This window comes from Bicyclus anynana, chromosome 10 (genome assembly GCF_947172395.1).
Source record: "Bicyclus anynana chromosome 10, ilBicAnyn1.1, whole genome shotgun sequence".
In the NCBI taxonomy this organism is placed as follows: domain Eukaryota; kingdom Metazoa; phylum Arthropoda; class Insecta; order Lepidoptera; family Nymphalidae; genus Bicyclus; species Bicyclus anynana.
This window is the reverse complement of record NC_069092.1, coordinates 1,183,596-1,210,739: the sequence shown is the minus strand read 5'-3', so window position 1 is coordinate 1,210,739 and position 27,144 is coordinate 1,183,596. Positions and strand designations below refer to the sequence as shown.

The 27,144-nt window shown below is 38.2% G+C and overlaps 1 protein-coding gene across 1 annotated transcript; it reads right to left on the bottom strand.

The window, feature by feature from the left end:
* Positions 1–1,486: 1,486 nt before the first annotated feature.
* On the bottom strand, positions 1,487–26,920 carry LOC112047929 (synaptic vesicle glycoprotein 2B). The gene is made up of 11 exons (XM_024085238.2): positions 26,783–26,920; positions 24,060–24,131; positions 11,904–12,065; positions 9,787–9,954; positions 9,184–9,300; positions 6,319–6,554; positions 5,666–5,838; positions 5,047–5,281; positions 4,091–4,368; positions 2,404–2,531; positions 1,487–1,994 (listed from the first exon to the last, which is right to left on the bottom strand). Exons 1-11 carry the CDS (start codon positions 26,811–26,813, stop codon positions 1,873–1,875), a joined length of 1,722 nt encoding a protein of 573 aa, XP_023941006.1. The 5' UTR covers positions 26,814–26,920; the 3' UTR covers positions 1,487–1,872.
* Between the last annotated feature and the right edge of the window lie 224 nt (positions 26,921–27,144).

The window sequence follows — 27,144 nt, the reverse complement described above, 5'->3', positions numbered from 1 at the left end:
CTTTTTTTGAAGTCGGTTAAAAAGGTTGATAACGTGACTCGCGTCCAAAATGGCGCGTAGCCGGTACGTTTGACATCTACAAGGGTACCCTGCCCCCACTGTAGTCTGCTAAGTGAGCAGTTGAGTTGTAATCTCGTCTTTGAAATGGATAGTCTTCTTCTATTTGTTAAGCATAGTGAAATAGTGATAGAGATGTAGAAGTTAAGTACTGACTCAGTGAATATAGTACGTGAGTCAGTTATCATCCGGTCCGGTTAGTAATATATATAAATATATATATGAACCGATTTGAATACTTTTTTTTGTTCTTTACAAGTAAGCCCTTGACTACAAATGATGGTAAGTGGTGATGCAGTCTAAGATGGAAGCGGGCTAACTTGTTAGGACGAGGACGAAAATACACACCCCTTTCGGCTTCTACACGGCATCGTACCGAAACGCTAAATCGCTTGGCGGTACGTCTTTGCCGGTAGGGTGGTAACTAGCCACGGCCGAAGCCTCCCACCAGCCAGACCTGGACAAATTAAGAAAATCTCAATCTGCCCAGCCGGGGATCGAACCCAGGACCTCCGTTTTGTAAATCTACATACCACTGCGCCACGGAGGCCGTCAAAATATACGACAATTTCTATTGAGTCAATGAATAAAAAGCATATAATACAGAAATTTTATTTTAATTCCTTCACATAAGTACACAATACATTAAATACTGTTAATAGTAAAATACAATACATTAAAAGTTCAAAAATAAAAACTACTGTTTCTACAGTAGGTATACCTACTTGTCTACCAGATATTTCCATTCCTATAAACATGTAAATACATTAAGAGATCTTTAATACTTAAGGCACAATAAAGTCTAACTTTCCCTATAATAATAATCTATAAAATAATTATTATATTAATTAGTATAATTATAATTAATTTCTATTTACAATAGTATGAATCAGTTTTAAATGTAGTGAGCCATAATGGCACTTTTCTTTCTGTTTCTACTTATAGTTATTCTACATATTTGTATTTGTGTGTAAAGGAACGGAGAAATATTATCCAATAGGATTGCACACAATCTAAGCTCCTTGACTTGCGAGCTGGTTTAAAAATTTATATAAAACCGATAAGCGGAGCGGGAAAACGGAGCGGGGAATCACGTCTGCAACTCGGTTTCGCATTACTTTCTCACTTCGCTCCGCAGCCTCGCTCCTTTCCAGTGGACAGACACAGTACGCAACTCCGCTCCGCATTAGTCCGTTTCTCCGCTACGCTTACTTGCTGCGCTCTGGTGGACAGGCAGCCTTATCCATGTTATTGAATATGGCCGATAGAAATGATAATAATTTGTAAACATGTTACTGCTTTGCTGACGGTCCTTTAGTTTCACACACACACAACACGTCTGTAACCAAACTTTCTTCCGAAAATAGAAAATCTTATCACCATTGCGCTGACTGTCAACTAACTACTATCAAACGCTGTTCATCTTACAGTATATCCAAATAAACAGCGCCTGATCTAAAAGACAAACATACATTCAAAAGTCAAACTATATTAAAATAGGTGATATATCTCAAAAATATATATGAAACGAAATACAATACCATAGAATGCTATTTAATAGCTGAGTTAAACTTATATATTAAGTTTGTTACAGAGATATAAATATAAAATCTAAAAATTATATATATTTTTAGTATTTATTTAGGCACTTCATAACTTTGTATTTAAAATTATTTCCTACATAATATGAGTTGAGATATATACGTATCTGTCTAAAAAGGTATTTTTTTTAGAATTATTTCCTACTTTTTTAGAAATATTTATATTTAGAAATGTACTCGTATCTGTCCAACGTTTCCTTCTTAGAATTATTTCCTACATATGAGTTGAGAGGTATCTATCTAAGGTATTCTTCTCAGAATTGTCTATTTCAGTCTTGTTGTTTTCTATGACTATTACTTTTTCTAGTTTTATCATCATGATGGCACCGATTGACACTGCAAAAATAACACAATATTAAATGTATTTGATAACAAAAATCTTAGGTTTAAAATTACGTGAGTAACGTGATTTTTTTTATTCTTTACAAGTTAGCCCTTGACTACAATCTCACCTGATGGTAAGTGATGATGCAGTCTAAGATGGAAGCGGGCTAACTTGTTAGGAGGAGGATGAAAATACACACCGCTTTTCGGTTTCTACACGACATCGTACCGGAACGCTAAATCGCTTGGCGGTACATCTTTGCCGGTAGGGTGGTAACTAGCCACGGTCGAAGCCTCCCACCAGCCAGACCTGGATCAATTAAGAAAATCTCAATCGGCCCAGCCGGGGATCGAACCCAGGACCTCCGTCTTGTAAATCCACCGCGTATACCACTGCGCCACGGAGGTCGTCTTTACTTACGAGCTAATAAAACAGCGACGGATATGAAAGGCGCCGGGCAGGAGTAGTCCAGCAAGACTCCGACAGCCAAGTTGGAAGCAACTCCACCAGCTCTGCCCCACCAGGCGCCCCAACACACGCCTAGGCTTCTGGAAGTTAAACAACAAATATTAATTACTAGCGGACGCCCGCGACTTCATCATCAACCCAACCCATATTCGGCTCACTGCTGAGCTCGAGTCTCCTCTCAGAATGAGAGGGGTTAGGCCAATAGTCCACCACGCTGGCCCAATGCGGATTGGCAGACTTCACACACGCAGAGAATTAAGATAATTCTCTGGTATGCAGGTTTCCTCACGATGTTTTCCTTCACCGATTGAGACACGTGATATTTAATTTCTTAAAATGCACACAACTGAAAAGTTGGAGATGCATGCCCCGGACCGGATTCGAACCCACACTCTCCGGAATCGGAGGCAGAGGTCATATTCACTGGGCTATCACGGCTCTTCGCGACTTCATATGCGTGGAAATCAATGTAAACTTTCAAGCCCTATTTCACCACTTTAGGGGTTGAATTTTAAAAAATCTTTAATCATAATATATTTCGTATTTTTTTATGATTTACGAACAAAATTTTAAAACTATTACTCTAAAAATGAAGGACTTTCCATACAAACTTTCAACCCCTATGTCACCCCCTTCTTATTTTATTTTCGCAATAAAAAGTATCCTATAACCTTTTCCATATAATTGTCTCAAACCGAGCAAAAATTTTATTTGAATTCTTATTTTATTTGAATATAATACCCCCCGACAAAAAATTTCAAAATATCTTCAATGTACAGAATGTACAAAATGTATCTGTTACAGTTTTATTATAAGTTGTAGATGGCGATAGTAGTACGTTATGCCACGGTAACGTTTGGTGTTACAAATGGTATAAGTAAAATCTCAAATTGTGGTGAATTAATATATAGAATTTGACCAGTTTTATTAAAAGTTTAGAATAGATATAGATATAGAAGATAAAATAAAACATTGCAGTAAAACATACAAAATATTGCAGAGAATACAACCAGTAATGTCACCAACAGCTTAAACTTAAGGTTGAAGCTCTCGACATTTCAAGTTATTTTATTCAAAAGTAAATTAAGTCTTGGCCTTATTTTTAAAGTAAATTTGCAATTGCTTATGCTTAATAATTATATAAGACAATCTTTTATTCATCGTTGTTAAATTTATGTTCATTCGTCATTCGTCGTTATCAACTCATATTCAGCTCACTGCTGAGATCGAGTTTCCTCTCAGAATGAGAGGGGTTAGGCCAATAGTAGCGTGGTAGCGTGGTAGCCTCCGGAATCGGAGGCAGAGGTCATATCCACTAGGCTATCACGGCTCTCTCATCATCATTACAATCGTCATAAATCATACATACAAAGAGTTGTAGTATGTATATCCATAATTCTAAGCTTACCCCAACTTTTCAGTTGTGTGTATTTTAAGAAATTAAACATCACGTGAAGGAAAACATTGTGAGGAAACCTGCATACCAGAGAATTTTCTCAATTCTCTGCGTGTGTGAACTTTGTCAATCCGCATTGGGTCAGCGTGGTGGACTATTGGCCTAACCCCTCTCATTCTGAGAGGAGACTCGAGCTCAACAGTGAGCCGAATATGGGTTGATAATGATGATGATGAAGCTTACCCCAACTTAGCAGGCAAAGAATGCAACAGCAGCCTTATAAGCAGGACGTTCCCATTCAATGACGCCGCGTTCATAGCTGCTGCAGCTGCAACCGCAAGATGCGTGGATGCCGCACAAGCGCAAACGCACGCGGCAAGACAAACGCAAGCCAGTGCGCAAGCCAACGCACAAAGAGCTGCCGCGCGACGCACGCCGTTTGCGCCACGGGCTGATACGAGAGCGCATGCAGCGTTGCCTATAACACAGCAAGCTCCCACTACCAGTCCAGATGTAAATATCTGAAAAGCAAAAGAATTAACAAATTACTTCAATTTAATGATCACAGGAGATGATTCACTTTTCTACAAAAGAATACGAGTGTACATGAACAATCCATATACTAGTACATAGGGTTGCAATCGAGCTCACTTTTAATTTTAATTTTTTTTTATTGAGAAAGAATACAATAAGGAACTTAAGCTAATTTATCCTAATAACTATACAAATCATGCCCACGTGGAATGGTGGCAAGAATACTGGCTGCATTTCCGCGCTGGACAGCCAGGCTGATCTTTTGCGCAAAATGAGCCAGCCCTTCTGTCACCAGTCGAGGTAACTAGCCGCGGTGAAATGATTAAGTAAAATTTTTTGGCACTGATACTCCATGGCCCAAGGGTCTCCACGGCAAAAGGTACAAATACGTAACTATCTCTCTCTTAAAATTTTAATTTTATTAGCGAGTAATTTGCTATCATATTATTTTTGATTAATTGTACTTTATTTATTAAATATCTAATTACTGAAACCTGTTGTTTTCTGTAACATAGTAATCTCCAAAGTTTTTGGTGTTTGCTAATAAATCTTCAAAAAAAAACGAAATTCTCCAGCTTGTGTTATTACGTATATAATTACCCATATTTCAAAATTATTTTCTACTAGGTACATTATTTAATTAATTTAAAATCAGAAAAACTTACGGAATCTTCAATAGTTTCGTCACATTTCTCAACATCATGGGGGTTCAATGTGGTAGTAGTGACATTTTCAACTTCATCCCGGAGACGAACGTTGTAGATCTTAGGCATGTCTTCCCATGCGATGTTACTTGCGTTAAACAGTTGAGCAGGCTCTGGTAAAGTTGCGTTGGCGGAACAGCCTTTCCCCTGCATACGGAGGAGAAGTTCTGGTATCCAGAGGTTTAAGCCGAATCCACTGAAAATATCGTTATAAATATCATAACTTTCGCATTTGACAAACTAGTTATTAGTTACTGGCATACCAGCAAAATCTCCGGCTAACCTGTTAAAGACCTGACAAGAACTGCAAGTTATATATTTGAACGTGTATTCCGAGCTGCTTTATAAAGAGACTGTCCAGTCTGACCGGGTAGCAAAAACAAAATGAGCGGTGAAGGGGAGTGTTGACTCGCATCGTCAAGGGGACCCTTTCTGATCACAAGTCTCGGATTTTGCTTTGAGATTTCCGCTCAGTCATAAGATGAATAGCACGGGATCGCAAAGATATTCCTTTCCCTCCCTATGCAATAAAATCGATCAATAAGTAGATGAAAAAATTCCAAAAGTAAATCATACTCACGCGGCCATATTTGCGAAGAAAACAAACAGTATCAAACTGGATTTCATCGCGTACATCTTTGAAACGAAAATTTTGAGATCTCTCAACACTCCCATGAACAACGCCTTCGTCCGACTTTGCTCGCCGCTGACTGTTTTTGTCATGAAAATGTTGTCTTGTATGAGCTTCTTGATCTAAAATGTAATGAAGGATTGTAAGCTCAAAATATCAATTTATATATGTCGTTTAAAAGTTTACTTGGACGATGGACGGGCTGGTTCTTTCTGCTAACTCTGAGAAAGGTTTTTTTTTCTTTTATTGTAGAAGGAAATTTTCCTGAATTAAATCCAGGTAGCCTGAATGACGATGTCAGACTTCACCGATACACGGCGTCCTACGGACTAAAACCTCCTACATTCACCGACCGTCCTTTCCTTTACCGATGTGAACTTTACTTCGGGAAAGGGAAAGGATTGTCTTTTGACATCGTTAGTTCGTGGCCGCTCCCATTCATCATTCACCCGCCTGCCTATAATACAATGGAGCATCTCTGCGCCCTTTCTCCACCCCTCCTCTCTTGCCAGAAAGTACATAACAAATTTAACTTGACGTGGTTAAAAACGTTTATTTACAAAAGTCTTAACAAAGCACTAATTAAATATTTAAAATTAAACCTTAAATTCTGCCCCCGATCCTCTATTACACTGATTGATGTATGATATGATCTTCATAGCCTTATCACTCCGGTTGGTGTCAGAGAGCAGCCTGGGACTCTCTGGGAGGAAGAGGACCCAAATACCAGCAACAAAGCCGGGCACGCTCCCGAGAGCTAGATATAACCTCCAGGAGTAAATTGGCAGGATTGTAGTGAATCCAGATAGCTTTAAAGGTATAACAAGCCATGCGATTGCTGAAAACAGAAAAAATAAGATAAATACGTAATACATATTCTACTAAATACGTAGTACATTTTCTTTAAAAGCACATTTTTTATGGAATAGGGAATTGGAGTTTATTAGATCCACCATGCTGTCCAGAGCTGGCGGGGTTCAAGTGATGATTTGCGACCCTGTAACTATCGATATCTGATGTTAATAATAAAGTCCAGTAGCCTTAAAGGCTAACCTGTAGAATATTTTACAACTATAATCATTGTCAAGCGATGGACGTCCACTGATGGACATAGATCTCTTATGGTTCTATCCACCTATATCTAGCGACTCCCGGTTTGATTTCGTCAATCCCCTAGTGGAAGGTCGACAAACACTGAAGGGTCATTCCACGTCAAATCGACCAATAGTTGGACTCGACCCCTTTCGATTTGGATAAATTTTGGTCAGAAGTTTTCTTTTATCCTATAACGAAGTTCTGCCGAAGAAAAAAAATAAAATTTTTTTTTTTCAAAAGTTATGCAAAATCCAAAATTTCACTATTTTCCATATTTTTTAAATTTATGTTTTAAAAATCTCGAAAACTATTGCAATTAAAAAAATCGCTTATGGTAAACTTCAAAGGGGATACTTGGGGCTATTAAAAAAAAAAAAATTCAAAAAAAAATTTTGAAAAATCTCCAATTTGTGAAATTTTGAATTTTTGAAAATTGTCAAAATTGACCGTCGACAATAATTTTTTGGCTCAAATTTTTTTGTGTACTACCTTGTACCAATCTTAAAAGATCCTGAAATTTTTGGAACTGTGTTTTTTGTTTTTTCAAAAATATGAATTTTTGAAATTTGTTAAAAAAAAATTTTTTCTTAAATTTTTTTTTTTTAATCAGTTTGGCGAACCGCGTAATTTTGATATTTTGAACAGTTGAAATTTCATTTAGTGGCATAATGATGAGGAAAAAAACATTAATGATATTTGTTTATTATTGGTTATTAATTTATTTAATAGGGCTTTTTACGTGTAAGTTTACTTGACATTCTGTTACGAAATTTTTTTTTCTTCAATTCTTCAGTTACTGTTGTTGCTCCTTTTCTTTTTCTTAACCTGAAAAATGTTAATATGACTTAAATCTTTAAATCCAAACTTAAAATAGATAAAGTACTAACACAGAAATTTCAGATTTTTACCTGCTTTTAATATCTGGTTCTTCAACGAACTCGTAGATATCTGTATTTTTTAACCGGAAATCCTTTTCTTCCTCAGATGAGGATGAGGTTTTTACTCTCATCACATCACTTGAAATGGGAATAGCGGCATGACAATTTCGGATTCCTTGTACTGGCAGAGCATTTTTAAATCTCTGGTTAAGTTTTTTTTGAGTACGCTGAATCTGCTCATTTGAAACAAAGTCATAATTGATTCCGTGAACATTTTCTTTTGCCCATTGGAATAGCTCATCAGGTGTTTGAATTTGGTCGTCAATTTTTTCTCATCATTATGCCACTAAATGAAATTTCAAAATATTAAAATTACGCGATTCGCCAAACTGATTAAAAAAAAAAATTTAAGAAATTTTTTTTTTAACAAATTTCAAAAATTCATATTTTTGAAAAAACAAAAAACACAGTTCCAAAAATTTCAGGATCTTTTAAGATTGGTACAAGGTAGTACACAAAAAAATTTGAGCCAAAAATTTATTGTCGACGGTCTATTTTGACAATTTTCAAAAATTCAAAATTTCACAAATTGGAGATTTTTCAAAATTTTTTTTTGGAAATTTTTTTTTTTAATAGCCCCAAGTATCCCCTTTGAAGTTTACCATAATCGATTTTTTTAATTGCAATAGTTTTCGAGATTTTTAAAACATAAATTTAAAAAATATGGAAAATAGTGAAATTTTGGATTTTGCATAACTTTTGAAAAAAAATTTTTTAATTTTTTTTCTTCGGCAGAACTTCGTTATAGGATAAAAGAAAACTTCTGACCAAAATTTATCCAAATCGAAAGGGGTCGAGTCCAACTATTGGTCGATTTGACGTGGAATGACCCTGAATTCTGATGCAGAGTTTCCATTCCAGCAACTTGGGACCGCAATGTCGATCGGCTCTTCGAACTATTTGCTCTACACCCACATCAACTTTACGATTCACTGAGTTATGGCGGTGAATATGGTTCTTCTGCAGATTTCCTCATTTCTGATTCAATCACCCAGACATACTTCGAGTATAGCTTGTTCAATCGCGCGCTGAGTGACTTTGATGTAGTGACCAATAGGTTTACCTTACGTGTTTAATAATCTACTGTAATTGGCTGTGTAGTTAGTCTGTACGCCGTAGAAGTAGGTGCGAGAGGATTACCAGCAAAATCTCTGCATAACTTGCTTAAAGACCTTGACCTCTCTAGAGCTGCAGCAAGTTCTCTATTAGAACGGGTATCCAAAGCTGTTCTAATAGAATCTTGCCAAATTTGGCTAGGCAGGGAGAACAACACTAGCGGAGAAGGGGAGTGTTGATCGATCGTCAAGGAATTCCTTAACCCTACATCCAGCTCACAAGTCCTGGACTTTGCGCGGAGTTTTTCTCCATACCACGCGATGGACCCGGCACCCGCACGGTGAATCCATGGATTGCTAATATATTCGTCTCTCTTACCTGGTAAAATAAGCCATGCAGCCACAAAACTTCCACCAGTAATGTCTAGGTAAAACTGTCGCCTCTTCACTCCGACCAGGTCTGACAGATACGTAAATACCAACGTAGAAGGGGCACCTTAAAATTTAAAATTACGTGGCTATTAAGCATTTTTATTTATCACAAAAGGCTGAAAAAGAAAGGACTTAAAAACAAGGTCGGTAGTCAAGTGGCAGGTCGATTCTCTTTCTACGATCGCAAACGCTTCGAAAATTCAAAAATGTATAGGAATGACATTTGCTATCGACAGATCACGTGATCAAGTTTTCGATCGAATCAGCCCCCCTAGCCAAGTGGCACGTCGATTTTCTTTCTACGATCGCTAACGCTTCGAAAACCAGAAAAATATATAGGAATGACAGATCTTGATCACGTGACCTGTCGATAGCAAATGTCATTCCCATACATGACTATTTTAGTTTTCGAAGCACTAGCGTTTGTAGAAAGAGAATCGACGTGCCACTTGGTTAGGGGGGCTGTTCCCATACATTTTGTTAGTTTCGAAGCGTTAACGTTTGTAGAAAGAAAATCGACGTGCCACTTGGCTGTAGGCCCAGGCCTTACCGATAAGGAACCCGTTGATGGACCTGGCGGCTAACAGCAGCCGGTAGTCGGTGACGGTGCTCTGCGCCAGCAGGATGGCGGAGTCCACCAGCAGCGTCATGCTGAGGATGTTCCTCCTTCCGAAGACGTCCGCCACGATGCCCCAGAAGAACGCACTTGCCACTCCACCTGTAATTGACAGCCTGATGTGTTCTGATAGGATAATGACCTGTATTTTGAACTGTAATATTAGAGTCGGATTCAGAAGGCAGTGATTCAGGGAAGGTTCCTCACTCTGGAGCCCTGACCACCGGTTGCTTGGGCACTCAAATGTCCCTCAGCTGTAGAGTCAAAGCAAGAGAAGAAGCAGGAGAAACAACGATACTCTTCCGAATATAAAATATCTTATTTCAAGAAATTACAAATTTACAAGATTTTTTAATAGTCAAACTTGTCTGCAGTGATTCATGTTTAATCATACAATCAAAATTTATTTCATGGGAAATCAGGTTAAAGTCAGATCTTATTGAAATAAACATAAAATTCCGCTTTACAGCTATATACAAAACACCTAACATTGTAATTTACAATAATCAATTCACACATATTAATTATTTGTACAGCCTTTAACCTAGTATTAACACAAGACTATTACTTGGCAATTTAATCAATTGACAATTCATTTCTAATCAAGTGAAATTGCATTCAAACTGCAAAAGTCGGTTTCCATTTTTAATGAAAACCAACAAATTATTTATGGTCCTGATGATGTTGACGGTTACCTTGCCGGCTTTTGTCTATGGTCGCGAATCGATCGACATCAAAGCAATTAGCTGTTTGAGCTGATTCCGTTAAACGGTTAATTGTTATTGCATCACGGATCGCAAACAGGCGTCGGCGTGTAAAGCTCGTAGCTCATTAATCCCACACGGGACCCAATACGCACCGCCTCGTCGCTAGGTGTACACTTGTAGTCGACAGGTGGACCGTGGACCACGGGTAGACGACGCATTCTCAACAGTGAACCTCGCGTAGTCAACGAGTAGTATTTCACGCGAGGCAAGGTATGCCAACAGCGATATATCATTGAGTGGTCTACAGTCCGCGTGTGGACACCTCGCAGGCAAGACCGGATGGTACAGAGTTGATGTAGTGGGCGCATGCCCATCCTAACCAATCGAGGCGAGGCGGCGCGGGTCCCGGGTGGTTCTAATGAGCTGCGACCGTAATTCCTCGACCACACGTGGCGCGGTTGTTGGCTTTGTGGACACTTGTCAGAAGTAGGATAAGGAAAGCTATTAGAAACCTATAACTTTCATTTGATCTTTAATTACCTATTAATGACTGACTGATGACTGATGACGAATGACTTTAAACCACCAAGATAAAGCTTAAATTATATTTTAAATTATTTCTTGAATAAGTAAGCCTTATCAGCTCCACCGTCTTGTACTATCTGTTGCTGTTGTTTATTGTTATCAACCCATATTCGGCTCACTGCTGAGCTCGAGTCTCCCCTCAGAGTGAGAGGGGTTAGGCCAATAGTCCACCACGCTGGCCCAGTGTGGCTTGGCACACGCAGAGAATTAAGAAAACTAAGGTTTCCTCACGATTTTGTGTCCAGCATATTCTGTGGTGTCGAGATGCCACTTAAGACTTTGATGTAGCGGTGGAAGTTAATGAAGTCGTGATAGCCCAGTGGATATAACCTCTGCCATTGATTTGGAGGACGTAGATTCAAATCTAGACCGGGCGTGTACCTCTAACTTTTAAGAGCACTTTATGAAATTAAATATCAAGTGTCTCAAACAAAAGAAAAATCGTCACGATTTTTGCATTTTGTTGTTAATGTAAAGGTCAATCTGCATACCTGAGAATTTTCTCAATTCTTTAGGTGTTTGAAGTTTGCCAATCAACATTGGGCCAACATGGTGGATTATTAACCTAAGCACTCTTTTCACAAGTCCTCTCGTCAGGGGTTGCCTGGCAAAGATTGCTTATAGCAATAAGTAATATTAGTTTAAATTATTGATTTTTAATGTATTTTTATATTTATGTATTTTTGTGTGCAATGAAGTATATCTTCATCTTCCTCTTCTTCCACTCTCTTTCTGAGTGGAGACTCGTGCTCAACTCACCGCTCATGAACGCCATATTGATCAAGCCAGCCTGGTAGGTGGTCAGCCGCAGCTCGCACTTGGCAGCGGGCAGTACATACGACATCACGCAGTTCTGCACGCCCGTCGTGAAGAAGGCGCACGCACAGGCTCCCAGCGCGCTGCGACTGAAGCGGCCATAACCTGGACAAAACAATAATAACTAATAACATGAAATTGAAAATTTTGAAAATCTCCGAATGTCATGAAACTATTAATGGGGATGATGACTAGGTTGATTTTTATGATACATTCGGGTAAATAGGGTCAATGTTAACTAATTTATACTTAAAAAACAAAGATTGTCTTGATATTTGCAAAATAAATGAGATTATAAAATTTCAAAATCTATTAAAATTATTTTATCGTAATTAGATGAAAATTCATACAGTTTTAGCTTCCTTGCATTAAATGTGACATTTTTTAATAGATGAACTACAAACATAAACGTACAAATAACAAAGATATTAGTAATTTTGTTTGAACGCACATACAAATCTAACGATCATTACATTGCCTATGACGTCATTAGTTCGAGCCATTTTGTATGGGGCGTTTTTCAAGGATCCGCGGCAGCGCCGCAAAACTGACTCTTTAAATCCCTGTAGCTCCGAAAGTAATGATCGCAGATACCCTGTTCCTTTTACAAAATTGCTTTACTATTAGTATACTCTTAATTTATATATAATTTAAAAAACTGTTATCATCCCTATTACACTCTCGATCAAGTCATCAATATTCTTTTTCAATGCGTTTTCATTGGAGCTCCCACTCGAGTATATTTGCAGACATTCAGCTATTCTTCCCCAATTTCACCCCCACGAGTTTTAAACGGCTCAACCGATCATCAAACATGTTCAAGAACACTTTGCTCATAAGTCACCAAAAAAAACTAAATTGAAATCGCTTCATTCATTCGGGAGCTATGGTGCTTCAGACACTCCTAGTAATTTAGGGTAATACAGGATAGGTGGAAAAGGTGCAAGACAAGTCTGCCAGTAAATACCCACCCCAAAATAACGCCTAGCTCTTTGATTATCTTCTTAAACCATGGTAGGTATATTGACAGATCTGTGAACACAATCGCGTCACACAGATTGTCATGATTTGCAGAAAATATCATTGTTTATTGTACTTAACGCTTATTTGGTTCAATAAATCAGTCGTTTGCCTAATAACCTTTAAAACGGAAAACAATGCATGACGTCATACCATTACTCTGTGGTCAGACCACATCGCCACACAATTGTCAGCTATGGTAAAACAGTTAATACGCTATAGACATAGTCTGCGATGGCCAGACATACCTCATTTCAGTAAGGCAGGCATACATTACTTATGTGCCTCAGCCGTCCTACTACAGCTTTCAACCTGAGGTTTCAGAATGATGTTTGTCTCGCTATCGCAGGCTTTCAGTACACCAATAGTATTTGCTATTGGTGTACTACTTTAATAACTTCAAGGAGATTAACCCTCTATTGGTCTATTTATCTATACTTAACTAATATCATACACGGGAAGGAGAAGTACGCGGCTTTCATTCTACCACTAAAGAGTTAAAAAGGGGTTAAAGTTTTTTTTTTATATAAATCGTTCATTATATAATGATTTATTTATTTTGCTATCATCCGCGAAAATTCGGCGAACCCATGCGACAACGTCACCCAGGTCCGACAAAATACTCTCTACGTACGTTTCACCCCGAAACCGGAGCATCCTCAGGAGATGTTGACTCTACAACGTGCAATTGCAAAGTATATTTCTGAGTTATATTTCTGTAAAATGGTTAGTGGACTATAATAAAATATAGAAGGGAATGAAATAGGGGTTGAAAGTTGACATTGATTTTCACCCACGATTGGCGCCCACTAATTTATTAATAATTATGAAATCACCGCAAGCACGAAGAAGCCCAGCTGTATGAGATCGTAGTTTAGTTATCACAAGTAAGAAGGGGGGAGGGGGGGGGGGGGTGATTAACAGACAATACCGATGAAATTATAATATTTACATTCGCGGCCGGTGTTTAGCAAAACCTACCAATTAACAATAATTAATGTGATCTGGCTATCCAGGTGATTGTGACGTAAGTACTATACATATAAATAAGTATCTATTATGTAATGCTTTTTATATAAAGGACTAGCTGACGCCGCTCGGTTTTACTCGCGTGGTTTCCGTTCCCGTAGGAATACAGGGATAGTATATAATCTATTGCCTTCCTCGATAAATAGGTTATCTAACACTGGAAGAATTTTTCAAATCGGACCAGAAATTACCGAGATGAGCGCGTTCAAACTCTATAAATAGGCTCTCGTTTAATTACAATTAAGCCTGATAGAAAGCATTAATGCGGTTGAAGGTGTTTAAATTATAAGCAGGAAACACAAACGGCGGAAGGCCATTCTTGAACCATCTCTCGCTCCAGTCGATCCCTCATGACTGAGGATCGTGACCACCTTGCCGAGTCATCTTTTGGTATACAATGCTAAAATTCCTCCATCGAGTACGGTCACTGGCCATTTGGACGGCACTGTAAAAGGTGCGAGCTCCTGTTTCCTTGAGAAGATCCGACCATCGGGTTGGAGATCTACCTTGTGGTCGTTTGCCTTCTACATTTCCCACCACAATATTTTTTTTTTAATGAATATTTGCCATATTTTTTATAATATGACCAATATTCCAATTCCCCTCCAACAAGTCGGGAAAGACTGTGCTAGTGGGTACGACAATAGACCAACAGTGAGGATTGAACCACCACCCCTCGGTGATGAGTCCAACCGCTCTTACCGTTGAGCTATTGAGGCTTTATTGTGTAATTGTCGTTACCACGGCGTGTGATATGTCCAAAATACGGATAATAAATAGAGACGTGTTTTAATTAGAAGCTGTGAAACGGTTCAATTATGAAAATCTCAATCGGCCCAGCCGGGAATCGAACCCAGGACCTGCGTCTAGTAAATACCACTCCGACTAACGAATAACGATGTCGCATCCACACAACAATGATTATAACAGCGATGCAAACAGACATAACGTCCGATTCAAGTGTTTGTATAATATTATATTATAGAAATAATCCTAATGATAAACAAATCGTTACCACTGCCTTCCAAAGTTATTGATGTTCGGTGATTTTATATAATAAGTTGATTTTGCCCTTGACTTTGGTGCTTGCAAATCGGTTTTATATTATGACTAGCGGACGCCCGCAACTTCGTCCACCACTATAGGGGTTGAAATTTTAAATATTCTTGAATTAGATTATATTTCGTGCTTTTTTTAATGATTTATTAACAAACTTTTAAAACTATGCTATAAACGCGAAAGTTTGTATGGATGTTTGGATGTATGTTTGGATGTTTGTTACTCTTTAACGCCGCTACTACTGAAGCGATTTGGCTGAAATTTGGAATGGAAATAGATTTTACTCTGGGTTAACACGTAGGCTACTTTTTATCCTGAAAACATCCATGGTTTCTCGAGGGATTTGTGAAAAACTAAATTCCACGCGTTCGAAGTCGCGGGCGTCCGCTAGTATCTTAAAACGTTGAAAATAATCGTGCAAAATACGTAAATACAAAAACAAACTTCAGTTACTGAAGAACCCTTCAGTAACTGAAGTTTGTTTACAAAAGAAAAGAGGTGACCCTTTTATATTTCTGTAAATTACGATATTTTTATTTCAATTAAAATTATTTCTTTTTGCCATGTATTTCTGTCCAAGTAATTTTCTCCTTCCTCACTTTAACGTGAAATTATCAAGTGACATATTTTACAATAAAGTACTTATCCCTTGATTAACTGGTGTCGATTTTCGCGAGATTTAACCTTGCTCAATGGTAACTACTAAATAACTAATATATAAGAACAAAAAACCGATAAATTTGAAAAATTCGCAATAAACGATTCCAGTCATATACGTAATCGAATTATTTTGAAGGTCTGTGGCATTAGCAACAGCCTTAAAAATTAAAGCCTCCAAAAGCAATTTAATCTGAAAAGAGGCACGAAATAGACTCAACTATTCAATTTCAATACGTCACTCCTAAGCTCAGTAATATTTATTTTTTACATAATTTATATTATTTCACATAATCCATTTACACAATTTATTTAATCCGATATAAATGGGAAGGAGTTAAATATAAACTTTTTACTTATTGAGAGATATATATAGTTTTGATTAAAAAAGATTTGGTGAGACAAAGTTGGCAGGTTGACGGCCTCCGTGGCGCAGTGGTATGTGCGGTGGATTAACAAGACGGGGGTCTTGGGTTCGATTCCCCGCAGGGTCGATTGAGGTTTTCTTAATTGGTCCAGGTCTGGCTGGTGGGAGGCTTCGACCGTGGTGGACTAGTTACCGCCCTACCGATAAAGACGTACGAAGGAAATTTTTAACAAGTCATTTAGCCAACGTAAATTTGTGTTTTGAGATCTTCATTTATGTTATAACTAGCGGACGCCTTCGGCTTCGTCCGCGTGGAATTCAGTTTTTCACAAATCCCGCTGGAACTATGGATTCAGGAATGAAAAGTAGCCTATATGTTAATCTAGAGTAATATATATTTCCATTCCAAATATCAGCCAAATCGCTTCAGTAGCGGCAGCGTAAAAGAGGAACAAACATACTTACACACTTACACACAAACTATCGCCTTTATAACATTAGTGTGATATGGCCAATTTCAGCTCTTTGTATCGTGTGAATTTATTCGGCCCGAGTTTGAATGGAGACTGGGTTTCTCTCCTTTCTGTACTAATTCTCACCTCGGAGTTGAGGACTTGGTAGTGACACCCTGTGACGAGAGATCATTTTAAGCCTTCGGTAGCGTCACTATTATTTTACTAAATGACTTAAATAAATAACGAGTGACAGTGATAAAGAGTCAATCATTCTAACCCTAGACCCGCCAACCCACATTGGGACAGCGTGGTGGTGATTCCATATGGGGGATATGGATAGACCCACCTTCATTCTTTAAAGAGTTAGGTCTGCGACCTTATTAAGTATCTCAGTGTACCATTCAAACAACGATTTTCGTCGGATTTTCGTTTTTGTGATCAACTAGTATAGTTATTTCTATGAAATTACTTTGACTACGCCATTTTACATCAAATGGCAATGATGTTTTGTTTTAACAATCGTCTAACTTGAATATTTCAACAAAATAACGTAAATATCATTTTTTTTTGTTGAAATAATGTTACTACCTGCTATTACCACTACTAAACTAATGTTACGTTATCAACCCATATACGGCTCACTGCTGAGCTCGAGTCTCCTCTCAGAATGAGAGGGGTTAGGCCAATAGTCCACCACGCTGGCCCAATGCGGATTGGCAGACTTCACACACGCAGAGAATTAAGAAATTCTCTGGTATGCAGGTTTCCTCACGATGTTTTCCTTCACCGCGTGATATTTAATTTCTTAAAATGCACGCAACTGGAAAGTTGGAGATGCATGCCCCGTACCGGATTCGAACCCACACCCTCAGGAATCGGAGGCAGAGGTTATATCCACTGGGCTATTACGACACTCAATCTAATGTTACTTTACGTAAAACTAATGTTACTTTACGTAAAAAGGCGATTATTGTGTCATTTCTTTAAAAACACAATGTTAGATGATTGCAAAAACGAAAATACAATGAAAAACGATGTAGCTACTGAACATGAATGGTACACCGAGTTACATAATAACCCTGCTGGTCCTGTCCTGTTTTTATAATAAGTTGACAATGACCTTAAAACACAAAAAGTTTGCAGAACTCCATTACTGAACCCTAAAGAGCTACACACAGTAGTAACGAGTATCTGCAGTGAGGCCTTATTAGTGTTTTTGCATTGTTCCCGGGACTGTGCGCGCCGCATAGCACACGAGATTTATGGTCGACACGGACAGACTGACGGAACATGTGTTTTAATTTTATTTCATCTGGGGGCATGGCAGTGTCCACGCCAAGTCGAGTAAAAAAGCCGCACGCTCGTACCATACTTTTCTTAAAGCAATTCAAATCTTTAGCTGGTAAGAGGCTTCGGCCGTGGCTAGTTACTACCCTACCGGCAAAGACCTACCGCCAAGAGATTTAGTGTCGTCGCGTAGAAACCGAAATGGGTGTGGATTTTCATTCTTCTTCTAACAAGTCAGCCCGCTTCGATGATAGATTGCATCATCACTTACCATTAGGTGTCATTGTCAAAGTCAAAGGCTAACTTGTAAATATTAAAAAAAAACCATTTTGACCCCCATGAAAACTTCATATTTGTCACCCACAACGAAGTTGGGAAAAAAGCCGGAATTTTCAGTAACGAAGCAGGCATTGTAGAAACGGCATATTTACAAGTCAATCTATGTTATTTTAAATATAAAAGATTTTTAATAATGTTAAGGTCACAATAAGATGTTGTTAGGTTAGCTAATTACATAATATCTTAATACAGAAGGTCTCTTAAATAGGGACGGAATAAAGTAAAGCAAAATAAACATAGATCTCACAACTATTTACGGTAGAAGAAATTGCGAGACTTGGTAGGACTTTGCGTTTTGTTTTAGATGGCATTTGTTTGATGGCTTGCTTTCGAGAAACAGTTTATTAATCACTAATTTGGTGGTCCAGTGGTTAGGTATAATTATATCAGTGGCGTACTCGAGGTTGTAAGGGTAAGCGTTAAACGTACAAATTCTACAAAATTGAATATTCCTTCTCCAATATACGTGATTAATAAGTCCTCCAGATATGCAGATATGCAATGCATCACATTATCCCACTTCACAGTACGCCTTGATCAGTGTCATCCTTATGTGGATGACATACCATCAACTTGCAAAGCGTTTTTGTCCACTTTCCTATTACGCGCTTGGATGTAGAACATACTTCCTGTGACTGTTTTGTGACTAGTTGGAGTGATTTGTTTGTAATGGGGATGATGACTACGTTTGAATATATTGATTTTTATGAGACATTTGGGTAAATAAGGTCAACTAATTAATATGTAAAAAACAAAAATTGACTGGATGTTTGCAAAATTCATTGCATTTTTAGCTTCCTTACATTAAACATGACATTTTCCAATATAGGAACTATAAACATAAACACACAAATTACGCCCATACAAATCTAACGATCAGCGAATCAACGACGTCATTAGTTCGTGCCATTTCGTATGGGGCGTTTATCAGGAATCCGAGGCAGTGACGCAAATCTAGCCCTTTGTAGCTCCGAAAGTAATGATCGCAGATATCCTATTAATTTTAGAAAATTGCTTGACTGTTAGCATACTCCTTATTTATATACCTACAATTAAAAAACTGTCATCATACATCGTCAAGTGCCAGTTTGATGTTCATCACAATTAAAAGTTCACTCGACTTAAACGTTCATAAGAAAAACAAAAAAAAGCCGCTTCAAATCTCCTGGAAGAGTTTAAAGCTGTTAGAATAACTTCACGATGTTTTTGTTAAGATTTTCGGCGAAAGTGTTTATCGAAAGCCAGTGCCCTTATGGCGATGGTTCATTAGTGCGTTGCGTCGCGTCGTCGCAATGTATCAACGCATTAATAATAATAATAATAATTTATTTATTCATCAGAAAGCAGGTTTACAAAGATAGTTTAAATATAAATAGACCCTGATACTTTCTACCATAATGATTTGGTGTATGAAAAATTTAACTATGTATATTCCTAATTTATTATGCAAACAGATAAAAAGAAAACATATGTAATAGCTTATATAATTTAACATTTTATGATTCATTTCATGATTAACTCAAATCTACTGTGACAGATAAAATAAAATAATAGTCATAATATATACTGTCAATATTATTAAACTATGTTAAATTCAAGTCAAATATTTATTTCCAATTAAATTGCATTGCAAGCCACACCTGCGTTGCGTTGACGCAAGACGTCGCAGTGCAAGAGAAAGATGCATACAACCAGTCAGTCTCAACAATGCGTACAAAACAAATGATCAATGTCCGTCGTTCGTTGAAACGTCGTTTGCACAAGACAGTGTACAATATCTACTTACGAATAGGTACATATAAATGAAATTAATATTTTGAAATAACAGACAGACACTGTAATATTTAAAAAAAAACTATGTTTTCTTAAGTTCTTATAGCTAATTACTCGGTACTAAAACACAATCAAGCCTTTTTAAATGTTTTTGTGTGTTTGTCCGGGGTATGACTTACCTACCAGTCTGCTATCTATCTACCAGTTTTTTCTTTCAGGACTTTCACTTATACTCGTAGATAGAGGAGATTACTGACAAAAAAAAGGTCACCAGGAAAAATCCACGGTTCCCGCTCGATTTGCGATAAACGGATTTTCGTTTATCGCAAATCCAGGCGTCCACTACTTTTTTGTTTTAAAATATATATAGAAAACGACGCAACTTCGACGCTGCAACGTCGCAACGGAACGAAACTCACTAATGGGGCATGCTCTTAACATGAGTTCTCAACTCCCGCAATACCAAAACTATGGTGGAGTATGGACATCGCATTGTCAGTCTGAAATATACTTTATTCGTCTAATTTTAAAGTTTATATTCCTTCGCGCTTCATTCATTCTAGAACTCTAGCGGTAAGTTACAGAAAGAAAATCATTTTGTACAATTTCAGTAGAATATACTACTTTAAAAACGTCTATAATTAGGTCGATTTTATTTTGTAGGAGTTGTTTAGAGGATCAAAATGCAATGTAAAATGTCGCTACAGGCACAACATATAAAAGTTGTACGGAATTTCCTGTAACTCCCTTTGAACTGCTTTTCGAGTTATTATAATATAACTAGCGGATTCCCGTGACTTCATCTGCATGAAATTTGTTTTTGGAACAAAGTTCTTTTATGCGTTACAGTCATTGACCTTTTATAAGTTACAGTAGAATGAATTGGCATAAGTCGTCACGTAACGCCAAAGCATCAAGCAATATACATACTAGGAAAGCAGAGCAGAGAGCAGATAAGACATTCACGTAGAAACAAACCCTGAAAGTTTTTTATTGGTTTTTATTCGAAAGAAAATTCAATGTAATATGTAAAAGTAAGCTGTGTTCAATCCAAATCCAATTTCGAGAAAGAGGTGAACCGCCGAATCCAACTCAGCTGGGCTGCATTCGGGAAACTTCGCGACATCTTTTGCCTGAAGACAAAAGTCTTCGAACAGTGCGTGTTGCCAGTGATGACCTATGGTTTTGAGATTTGGTCGCTAACTATGGGCCTCATAAGAAGGCTCAGAGTCACACAGCGGGCGATAGAACGAGCTATGTTAGGAGTATGTCTGAATCAGAAATGAGGAGATCAGCAGAAGAACCAAAGTCACCGACATAGCTCAACGAGTTGCGAAGCTGAAGTGGCAATGGGCGGTGCACACAGTTCGAAGAGCCGATGGCCGTTGAGGTCCCAAAGTGTTGGAATGGCGACCCCGCACTAGAAAGCGCAATGTTGGTCGACCCCCCCACCAGGTGGACTGACGACATCAAGCGAGTCGCAGGGATTCGCTGGATGCGGTTGGCTCAGAATTGTGATGTTTGGAAGTCCCTACAAAAGGCATATGTCCTGCAGTGGACGTCTGATGTCAGTGGATGATGATAGTTTATAATTTGCTATTTTATATTTAATTTTGTATAAAAAAAATCTTTTCTGACAGGGGTCCCCCGATGACACATTTTTTATAGTCCTTTAGTTTCCAAAAGGTTAACTATTTATTAGATTCATGTATAGGTATATTGATAACAAAACGACGAGCTAAGCATATCTCGTTAGATATAGACACGGACGTGATTCTAACACAGTTACATGCACTACAGTTTTGCTGAATGCAGCTATTTTATATTTATCTTCTCAATTATTTACTATCGACGGATCTGTTTATATTAGATATATTTAAAATTAATTTTTTGAAACGACATTCCTATTTGGTATCATTGAATTTAATAAATCATTTAATATAATACAGTAGCTGACTAGGCAAACATTGTTCTCGAGCCGAGGGCCTAGTGGCAGTTTGATACTGTTACTGTCATGTAACGTAAACGCGAATTACTAAGGAATTGAAACAGCGCCATTTAGCACTACTGCACAACTGTTTCAATTCCATATAAATTTGCGTTTACGTCAACGTCAAACAGTATGAAAATATTGAAAACTCCCACTAGGCACACCGATTTTAATGGCTGAGGCCTAAAGGCAGAAGCAGAAGAGATAGGTGGGACGACTTTGGGTGGGTGGCGGCTCTGTCAAAATAAGAAATGTTCAGTGCTTTTTCTCCTCTGTTTGATAAATGATTTGATACAAAAATATTCTTTTTCTATTATTTTTTCAACGTCAAAAAAAAAAGAACAAAAAGTTAATAAATACTCGGATTTTTATCAAGGGATTTGTTAATCTTTGAAGGCGAAAACTGTTAGAACGATTGATAGTTATTATATAACTGTTGTACACAGTGCCGGCTTTAGCACTACCAACGCCCCTGGGCGAGTTTTTGACGGCGCCCCTCTCCCATTGAAACCCATACGTGCAAAAATGGATGATCCTGCGGGAACTATGGATTTCTCCGTGATAGATAGTGGCTTATGTTGCTAGAATTCACTCGGCTCCCTGCAACTCGCTTGATGTCCTCGGTCTACTTAATGCGGTGCCCCTTTATATCTATCTGGCGCCCCTGGTGCCTGGCGCCCCTGGGCGGTCGCCCAACCGCGCCCTACCCTAAAGCCGCTCCTGGTTGTACATCTACTAGTACAAGCGTTATTAGTGCCTTGACCGCGACAGCAAACAGTTCAGTCGCTCAAACGGACGACGTAAACAAACAAACATACACTACGGATTCAGTACTAACACTGCTAGTTTATAGATCTTTTCGACCTTTTCAATGGGAAACATTGACCATGACCAGGGTGGTGCAATTCATATATGCATACAAATAATAGCGTCCCTCATTTTTATAGACAAGGTATTTTTTATACCTTTTCTTGGCATATGCTTAACCTGGTGGAAACCCTGTGCTGGCGCGAAAGTTTAAGAGTAGGTAAAGTCTCATACACCTGAGAGTTTTCTGAATTCTTTGCGTGTGTGAAGTCTGCCAATCCGCATTAGGTCAGCGTGGTGGACTATTGGCCTAACCCCTCTCAATCTGAGAGTAGACTCGAGCTCAGCATTGAGCCGAATATGGGTTGATAACGAAAGTCTCCTAAGGAGGATGATATTGTAAGAGATTATGTACCCAGTGGCTAGACACGTCTTAGCTTCATTGCTACCCTTAATATCGTCGTCATCATCAACCCATATTCAGCTCACTGCTGAGCTCGAGTCTCAGAATGAGAGGGGTTAGGCCATTAGTCCACTATGCTGGTCCAATGCGATTTGTGCAGACGCACGCAGAGAATCAAGAAAATTCTCTAGTTTGGTTTCCTCATATTTTTCCTTCACCGTTGAGACACATGATATTTAATTTATTAAAATGCACACAGCTGAAAAGTTGGAGGTGCATGCCCCAGACCGAATTCGAACCCACACCTTTCGTAATCGGATATCCACTGGGCAATCACGGCTTTTACCCTTATTGTAAATACCAAAACATCCGATAATATTGTTTTTAATATAAAATATATATTAATGGCCTCCGAGGCGCAGTGTTATGCGCGGTGGATTTACAAGGCGGAGGTCCTGGCTTCGATCCCAGGCTCCAGGTCTGGCCGGTGGAGGATTCGGCCGTGACAAGTTACCACCCTACCGACAAAGACGTACCTCCAAGTGATTCGTTTCGTAGCGTTCCGGTACGAAAAGGAGAGTGGATTTCATCCCACTTACAAGTTCTATCTTAGTATCTTAGATAAATGACTGACTTTGAATTGTGAAAACTTTTGGAAGCTAAATATACTGTGGGGACATGATTTCTCATGATATCCTATATTTATCTATCTCTATCCTATCCTTTATGATAATATAGGGTCTGGACTCTCGCAACCAAGAGTCCAGACCCTATATTACCTTCACAAACACCCACGGCTTAAGCTCTATGATTGCTTACCGTACTTACTCATGGTAGATACGTGGGCTAACGAACTTTTAGCTTTTATAAAAGTGCGAAGGTCTGGTTTTACAGGCTCTTGCGCTAGACTCACCCGCCGCGTCCAAAGCGGTCTCGTAGTCCGCCAGCTCCTGCGGCTCCTGACTGTCCGGGACGCGACCGGACGCTGGAACAAATACATACATAAATGGATATATGTGGATTCATGATATAGGGTGGTGCCCTTTAGTTTCAAGAGATTAGGTTGAAAGCTTTACAACTAATAAATACCTAACTATATATACTTCTTAATAGGCATCATTTGTATAAGCATTTTATTTCTTATTATTGTTAGCTTGAAAGTTTTTATTAATTGTAATTTTCTATACTAATATTATAAAGAGGTAAAGAGGTAAAGTTTCTAAGGTTGTAGGGGGTAATCTCTGAATCTACTGAATTAATTTTGAAAATTATTTTACCAATAGAAAGCCACGTCATTTGTGAATGACACAGGCAATATTTTATCCCCGTATTCCCACGGGAACGAGAATTACGCGGGTGAAATCGTGGGGCATTGGCTAGTGGCGAATATCTTTACAACTATTATACAATATGTCTTATGATTTCATGATTTGTATAACTGTAAGAATAAAGTAAGCTATAGATTATATTATTTTTCAATTAAAATAAACATTTACCGTGTTTAACGGGCCGTGGATTCGATTCCCACAACTGATTTTTTTTGTTTAAATGGTTCAAAAAAATAAGTATTTCTACGTAGTAGGTATATAAATGTAAATTATCTTAAAATCCGCTATCTTAGTTCCCATAACACAGGCTACAGTGTACATTTATTTTGGGGCTAGATGTGTGTATTCATCATCATCATCATCAACCCATATTCGGCTCACTGCTGAGCACAAGTCTTCTCTCAGAATGAGAAGGTTAGGCCAAATAGTGCACCACGCTGGCTCAATGCGGATTGGTAGACTTCACACACGCAGAGAATTAAGAAAATTCTCAGGTATGTAGGTTTCCTCGGGTTATGTGTATTTATTTACTCCTTTGAATTTTTCAGTTACAGCCAAGTATAAACTGCACTGTATACGCGATTTCACGGTCCCATGCCATTAATTACAAGCCCATGAATTAGTAAAGTGATTGCGTGTAGAACATTTGACCGATACTTCGATGGCGGTCTTATCGCTCGCATGCCGATAAAGGACGCATTTCCGAAACGTTTACGTAAAAAAATGTAAACATTTAATTGATTTAATTCTAGGCATAATTTTATTAAGTAATCTATCTTCATTATTAGCCTATTTTAAAACTCCCATCCTATAGTGGGAATATGACGCTAAGACTCACCATGCTGGTTCAATGCAATTTGGTGGGTTAAGGGTGATAATGTTAATTTTTTATGTTTTTTTTATTTATTCTTTACAAGTTAGCCCTTGATTACAATCTCACTTGATGGTAAGTAATGATGCAATCTAAAATGGAAGCGGGCAAACTTGTTAGGAGGAGGGTGAAAATCCACACCCCTTTCGGTTTCTACACGACATCGTACCGGAACGCTAAATCGCTTGGCGGTATGTCTTTGTCAGTAACTAGCCACGGCAAAGCCTCCCACCACCAGACCTGGACCAATTAAGAAAACCTCAATCGGCCCAGCTGGGGATCGACCCCAGGACCCCCGTCTTGTAAATCCACCATGCTCGGCACTGCGCCACGGAGGCTGTCTAAATTATATAATGTTAATGATAATGACTTAGGCACGAGAGTGTAACTGTAAAAATTCTAGTAATTATGAAAAAGTTAAACGTTGAACGTGGGTTGAAATAAAATATTGGATTCTGTGTTTTTTCAATGTTCAACACATGACATATATTAAGGTTTATTAGTAGTAGCTCTGTGGATATGACCTCTGCCTCCGATTCCGGAGGGTGTGGGTTCGAATCCGATCCGGGGAATGCATCTTTAACTTTGTGTGCATTTTAAGAAATTAAATATCACGTGTTTCAAATGGTAAAGGACTACATCGTGACGAAACCTGCATATCAGAGAATTTTTCTTAATTCTCTACGTGTGTAAAGTCTGCCAATCCTCATTGGACCAGCGTGGTGGACTATTGGCCTAACTCCTGTCATTGTGAGAGGAGACTCGAGCTCAGAAGTTATCCGAGGGTTGATAATGATAATGATAAAAGGTTTTAAAGGTTTTCCTTTTCTTCTCTTGTTATATTTAGGGCACCAAGCATTAATTTCTGTATTCTTTCCCATCTACTGTGTGTCCTTCCTTCGCATTATATCAATCCATTTTCGGCTCACTGATGAGCTCGAGTCTCCTCTGAGAATGAGAGGGGTTAGGTCAATAGACCACTACGCTGGCCCAATACGGATTGGCAGACTTCACACACCCAGAGAATTAAGAAAATTCTCTGGCATGCAGGTTTCCTCACGATGTTTTTCCTTCACCGTTTGAGACACATGATATTTTTTTTTGCATTATATTCCCTGCCCAATTCCATTTATTTTTTATGGCAATGGCTGTTGCATCTTATGTTAAAACTTTTCTTTTAATTTCTTATTTTGTGTATTTAAACAATATTTAATTGCTTTTTAATTTTTTCTTTGCGTAACTTTAAATTTAAATGCAGTTTTCTGATAATGTCTGTTACCTGACTTTCCCACTTTAATTTTTTTTATTTACCACCATTACTTAACAAAATTAAAAAAAAACGTAAATTTTTTTTTATTAAAAAAAAATTATACGAATTTTTTTTAAATTTTGTTAAGTAATGGTGTCATTTTCGAAATATTTTCAAAAATAACTTACGTGTCGCCTTCGGAGCAACCCTGCACCCCATTTTCACAACACTAAACTCCGGTCAACGCGCGTCGAGCAGCGAGCCGCGCTATGCACTGCCGTTACTTCGAGCTCCTTCATATCAAGAAAGGCAGTACATAGCATAGGTAGTATGTGAGACTAACACTTGGTTTACTACAGGCTACGTGGTTGTTTGTTTGGGAAAACTCTACGCTTGGTGAAAACCTCTTTTTACTGCTACGACTAAAACAACAGGAATGGTTGATAATGAGGTAAAGGTTCTAACTGTATAAGTAAGTTAAGTTAACTTGGGATAATAAATATTAGACAATGCACTAATGACATAATTTTACTTCCTATTAATATTATAA